This window comes from Stegostoma tigrinum, chromosome 10 (assembly GCF_030684315.1).
Source record: "Stegostoma tigrinum isolate sSteTig4 chromosome 10, sSteTig4.hap1, whole genome shotgun sequence".
Lineage (NCBI taxonomy): Eukaryota > Metazoa > Chordata > Chondrichthyes > Orectolobiformes > Stegostomatidae > Stegostoma > Stegostoma tigrinum.
Window position 1 is genome coordinate 55,991,491 of NC_081363.1, and position 4,152 is coordinate 55,995,642.

General features: G+C 39.2%; 1 protein-coding gene across 1 annotated transcript; it reads right to left on the minus strand.

The window, feature by feature from the left end:
* Nucleotides 1-413: 413 nt before the first annotated feature.
* On the minus strand, nt 414-3,550 carry nfkbiab (nuclear factor of kappa light polypeptide gene enhancer in B-cells inhibitor, alpha b). Its single transcript, XM_048537858.2, has 6 exons — nt 3,113-3,550; nt 2,411-2,519; nt 1,871-2,081; nt 1,510-1,598; nt 1,139-1,387; nt 414-935 (listed from the first exon to the last, which is right to left on the minus strand). Exons 1-6 carry the CDS (start codon nt 3,370-3,372, stop codon nt 882-884), a joined length of 972 nt encoding a protein of 323 aa, XP_048393815.1. The 5' UTR covers nt 3,373-3,550; the 3' UTR covers nt 414-881.
* Between the last annotated feature and the right edge of the window lie 602 nt (nt 3,551-4,152).

Here is a 4,152-nt window from a genome sequence, read left to right on the forward strand (position 1 = left end):
GGGAGAAAGCAGGAGAATGGGGTTGAGAAACTCATCAGCCATGACTGATTGGTGGAGAGGACTTGACAGGCTGAATGGCCTAACTTCTGTTTCATGTGACCATAAGACACAGGAGCAGAAGTACTCAAGTTCAAAATAAAAACTTGATGTGCCAATCTTTTCAGATGTTTGTTTTTTAGTTCTCCTGTACAAACTGGCTACTTGGAATATTCTGTACAGTGACTATTCAGGCATAAGGTAAGTTTTCACTCAACCAAATAACAATGCCCTTGTTGACTGAGTATTTAAGGAGTTTCCGTAATTCTTCACAACAATTTTTGACTATCTTGTATTACAGAAATATCTTGAGCCGTAAGTTAGGAATTTTGTGTATTATCGCAGTTGTAATCACAGATACTCAAAATATACAAGTGCAATTTCAATTCCATAATCTTTATTTGACAAAAAATAAATATCTGAGGGATGTACAAATATTGTCTTGTTCTTTTATGGGTAAAAAAGTCTGTACAAAAATTACAATATTTTACACATTTACAATTTTTACACAATACAAATATGCACAAGAACTTAAATGTTGAAAAATCTTTTCAACCAGTTATAATAATTGAAAACAGCACATACAACGGTATCACTTGCACAATAGTATATAATTTACATCTAAGATTTGTAGCACTGCATTCTCCACTTCTGAAAAGATTTTTATTTATATTACAAACTATTTAGAATATCAGACCGTGCCACCCAACTGTGTGACTTAGAAATCTTAGTGTATGTCACTGAAGCTTTTCATCAAACCAAATGGTTGGGCAACCACACTTTGATATGCATATTTAGTTCTTTTCAGATGACTTGAAATACAGCAATGCACAAAGAAAGCATCTTCAACACCTGAGCGGGCGTCCTCCAATTGCACAGTCATCGTAAGAGAAAGGTATCTGGGGAAATAATGAATGACACATTAGCAACAATATCAGTGACAAACATCTTTACACTGATACCTCAGATTATAGAAATAATTTATCAAGATGATGGTTTTTATTCTAAAAGACATGTTTGTGTAGAGGTGAACAACCAATTACTGTAAATCTAATCTTTAAGCATTTCAGTGGCTATAATAGTCTATTTCCAGCACACTCACCTCATGGTCAGGAGTTTCAGATTCCCATATCTTTTCTTCATCCCACATCATACATAGAGATGGATCTGTCACATGGATAAGTTCTGTCTGTATCCTAGAATTCTCTCTTCCCAAGGTCAGATGATACGGTGTACAACCATTGTAAGTGAGCACATTGGGGTCTGCTCCACACTGCAGCAAAAGTGACACCATTTCAGCATCCTGCTCCTCCACTGCAAGATGGAGAGCTGTCCGACCACTTGATGGCTCCTGTGCAGAAAACAAACCTTACAGTTACTACATACCATGAAAGTGAATGCCAGAAAGTAACTGTTTAATTTGCCATCAATTGAGAGATTATCATTATTTAGGAAATTAAAACTTTATTATACCTGAGCGTTAATATCAGCTCCAATCTGAATTAGATAGACCACCATCTTGTGAAGTCTGTTTTTGACTGCCAGCTGCAAACATGTAAGGCCTAAAATGGGAAAATGAAGAAGTCTCAGATATGTGCAACAATAAATATTCATTGTCCAATATATTAATTAGTGATTATTAGTGATTGACATTACAGCTTTAATTTGCATATTTATCTAAAAAAAGTAGCTAGTCACAAGAAAGCAGCTACAGCAATTGCTTTTAAAGAAATTAGACATTATATTTAATAATAATTTAATGTTTTGAAAATGCATAATTTATTTTAAAGAATGGAATTCATATTTGAGCTGCACATATAAAAGGCAAATGTACCATTGTAATTCTTGTTGTCCAAAAGTTCTCGGGTATGGTGTCTTGTGAGGAAATCGCTGATGGTTTTCACGCACAAGAACATATTCATCTCACAAGCGATGTGTAAAGCTGAGTTCCCGTTAATGTCCTTCAATCCCAGATCTCCTCCAGCCCACAACAAGGCACGTAGCATATCAGGCTGCTGTGTGATCACTGCCAGATGCAAGGGTGTCTGAACAAAACAGAACAAAAGAATTACAGTGGGAATACTGCAGGGTAAACCATGGAAACACACAATACGAAGGAAAACTGCAGTGTTTTTTAACGCCCCACGCCAGTATCCACAGCATTTATTAATATGGTGGGGACTTTCCAATGCAAACAGGAACCACCTATTTAGCTGCTTCAGGCAGAACAATACATTCTCATAAGATTATAATTAATCTAGCACAGTCCCCAATTTATTAAATACAAAATAGTAATGTCAGCGTTTTGCATAAAACTTATTAAATATTAATATATATTCCCAAATATTTGTATTAATCAGTTGAAAATATTTACCTGTTTCAGGTTATTCTGACGATGAAGGTACTGATCGCCAGACTGGGTATTGGCGAGGATTTGGGATACGATTTCTTTGGCTGTATGGATGATCGCCAAATGCAGAAATCTAAAAGGAGGAAAATGTCATGTTAAAACTTGCTACATCGGGGAAACTCTGCACAGCAGCTCAGCACTAAAGACTGGAACTCTCCAGGATTGCGCAAGGTCGGGTTTTTTGGGTACTTTCCACAGTTAAATATTTATCAGACAACCACTAGCTGGCCGCCTGCCAGGGACTTTCCAGCGTCAAACAGGAACTGTACCGCCCAGCGCAGTTACTGCTAGAACATGATGTTCTCAAAAAGCCTTTCAACAGATTCCATGCCCTCAATAGAGATTAGTTTATTTAACACCCTGTTCAGCTTTTTTTAAAAAAAAACTTTAAATCCACTTTCATCTGAAAAATAATTACAATGAAACTTTTCTATTAAATATTATATTTGCATACTGGATACTGTCTTGACATTTAACTGGTAGGGTTCTGCAAACCTTCAGCGTTTGGTAAATTGCTGTTTTAGAGACGTATTAATTCTTCCAACTTTACTTTCTCCAATCAGGGGGTTCTGGGGCAACATGCATTGCTCAGTTTCTGTATACCCAAACACCCGCCCCCCACCAAGACCCTTACTCTACTTTTAAAAAGGCCTCCAAGTCACTTACGTATCTCCATCCTCCGAGATGAAATCTTTCCAACACTGGGTTGGCTCCGGTTTGTCGTCCAGGCTCAGCTCCTGGATCTCCCGTAGAACCTCCTCGTCCTTCTCATTCATTGAGCCGATGCCGCTGTCACACCGCTCCTCCCAAAGCGGAGCCTGTTTGCCGACTCCGGGGTGCAACGAGCCGCCCGAGTAATCTAGTTTCCCATTGCCGCGATTATCCAAGATGTCAGCGCGGTTATTAAATATGGTAGGATCGGCCATGACTTTTGCACAGTAAGAGTATCCCAGTGAAGTAGACAAGCAAACAAAAACTCAACCCAAACAGGCAACGGATAAAAGACGCTGCCAAATTCACCACACGCAAATAACTCCTCTGCCACGTCTCAGGACTGCAGACGTTACTCTGCGCGACAACATTTATAAACTCCAGTTCGGGGCTTTTTCTGGGCGGAGCTTTCATGTCACCGCCTCCAAGCTCCAGTTGCCTTTTTGGCTGGGAAATTCCAAAGCAGTTAATGTGCTCAATTAGAAAAAGAACGCAGTGTACCGAATGGAACAAGGAGGGAAAATCCCTCAATAGGCCGCAATTCAAAAATACACAGGGCATCCCAGAAGGAAGAACTCAGCTTCGCATTTAATTACATTTAAGGGTTTGTTCTCATAACTATTAGCGTGAAGTTTGTCTACGATGCACATTATTCTGCACTATCTTCTTTTTTATTGGTTTACGTTTGCTGAAGCCCTTCCGGTTTCTTTTCTGTTGAACGTTGAAGTAGGTGGAAATTTCGGAAGCTGTGTGAAAATATTAAAGAAAGTCCCATTCGTTGCTGTGTGTACCGTGGCATGGGAACATCCCGGCCAAAAAGAAAATGGCAGGGGTGTGTGTGGTATTTGGCACTCAAGGTTATGCATTCTGTTAATCATCCCCAAACCAGTACCCTGGAAAGTTTACATGGGAGGGGGGAATTTAAGCGAGGGTGGTTTTGAAACAAGATGACCTTTGATTTTCTAATTAATGAGTTTTGGGGTGAGGAGCAGGGG